Here is a 1747-nt window from a genome sequence, read left to right as displayed (position 1 = left end):
ACTAAATGAAGGGGCTGGGGATTTAGCTCAGCGGCAAAAGCGCCTGCCTGGCAAGCGCAAGGTCGTGAGTTCGGTTCCCGGTACCGGAGAAAAACCAAAAGAAAAAAAAAGAAAACTAAATGAATGCTATCTGATCTTGTCTGAACTAAATTCATTTTTGTGTCTCCTGAAAACCCATGTCTAAAATATAGCAAGAAAGCACAAGCATCACATGATTGTAGGAATATTGGCGTTTGAAACACAGCAGATATTGTGAAATTTTCTAACCCCAGAATATATTTATTCCACACATAGTGTAACTTTTCTTTTTTTGAGACATGGTCTTGCTGTATGGCTCAGGCTGGCCTTGAACTCTCGGTGATCCTCCAGTCTCAGTCTGTCAGTGCTGGGATTACAGGCGTGCACCACCAAGCCTAGCATCTCTTGTTAACTTTTAAACTTTATAGCATATTAAGAAATTTCTAGGGCCGGGGATATAGTTCAGTGGCATAAGCGCAGACATGGCAAGCACAAGGACCTGAGTTTGATTCCCGGTACAAAAAAAAAAAAAAAAAAAAATTCTAAATTGAAACTTTATTAAGACTAAAACTCTTTACATTCTTCTTCATTCTTCCTGATACATTTCGCAGGTGACCTGGAGCGCTACCAGATATCACGAGGCCAAAAGGCAGATTACACAGAACCGACCACCATGAGGGAAACATCTCTGGACAAGTAACAGAGAAGCACCTATTGTGCTGTAAGTATCTGGGGAAGCAAATTCAGGAGAGCAAAACAGGGCCCAAACTAACCAGAAGAATCCGAAAAATTAAATATTTAATATGTTTGCTGAAAGGGCTAGGGGTGTAGCTCACTGGTACAGTATAAGGTCCTGTGTTCGATACCCAGCACCACCGAACAAAAAGAGTTTGCTACACCAGGCATGGTGGCGCATGCGTGTAATCCCAGCACTCAGGACGCTGAGACAGGAGGATCTTTAGAGTTCTGAGGCCAGCCTCTGCCACCAAGTGAGCTCAAGGACAGCCTTAACTGCATAATGAGAACCTGTCTCAAAAAAGACCAAAAAAAAAAAGTGTTTGCTTAAGTAAATACAAATGCGAAATCACCGTAAGCCCATAGACAGCAAATATACAGAACTAGTACGCATATGGGTCGGGAAGGACAGTCCAGTTACTGCATATGCAAACCTCCTACAAAGAGAGGCAAGGGGCAGCAGATATGTAGGAAAGCTCTTTTTCCTGGCCCTCCTAAGAGACACCTTTAGAAGTCTCTCTTGTGTCTGCCATGGAGCTGTCTGAGATTTATTCTGAGAGAATCCTGATCCCAACCTCGGTCAAGTCCGGTGGCTTCCTCTCCAAGACCCTCAGTGAAGCTTTGCCCTCATCTCTCCTGCGCCTCAATGAGATGACACCTGGCCAATTAATGCCCGTCAGCTCAGAAAGCCACAAGCCCTCCCCTTCCCCTCACTCAGGCTTCCCCGCCCGACAGGACCACCCCGCTCGCGACCTGTGCGCGGCTCAGCACTAGCTGCCGCCCCTCTCAGGTGGACCCTCTCGCTCCCACTTCGGGAGGCGCCGGGTGCCTTCCGCGGCCGCCTCCTCTGCGGGAAGCCCGAGGGCTGCGCACTTTGCCGGGAGCGCCTTCCTCGCCCCCAGCCCTGGGAAAGGAGCTGCGCCCTCCCCCTCGGCTCGGTGAGCCGGCCCGCAGCGCGCCCCTCGGCCGGCGGCCCGGCCCTCCCTTCCTCCGC

At 49.5% G+C, this 1747-nt stretch overlaps 1 protein-coding gene across 1 annotated transcript in view; it reads left to right on the top strand.

Moving 5' to 3' along the window:
- The window catches only part of LOC106149696 (translation initiation factor IF-2-like), a gene marked incomplete at its 3' end in the record, with an annotated part of 7465 nt that extends 5718 nt beyond the window's left edge, over positions 1-1747 (top strand). The window contains 1 exon segment of the mRNA XM_013519459.1: positions 1405-1747. Coding sequence (XP_013374913.1) covers positions 1405-1747 — 343 coding nt within the window.

Source organism: Chinchilla lanigera, unplaced genomic scaffold (assembly GCF_000276665.1).
Source record: "Chinchilla lanigera isolate Chin_1 unplaced genomic scaffold, ChiLan1.0 scaffold00051, whole genome shotgun sequence".
Taxonomy (NCBI): domain Eukaryota; kingdom Metazoa; phylum Chordata; class Mammalia; order Rodentia; family Chinchillidae; genus Chinchilla; species Chinchilla lanigera.
This window is presented reverse-complemented; position numbering and strand designations above follow the sequence as displayed.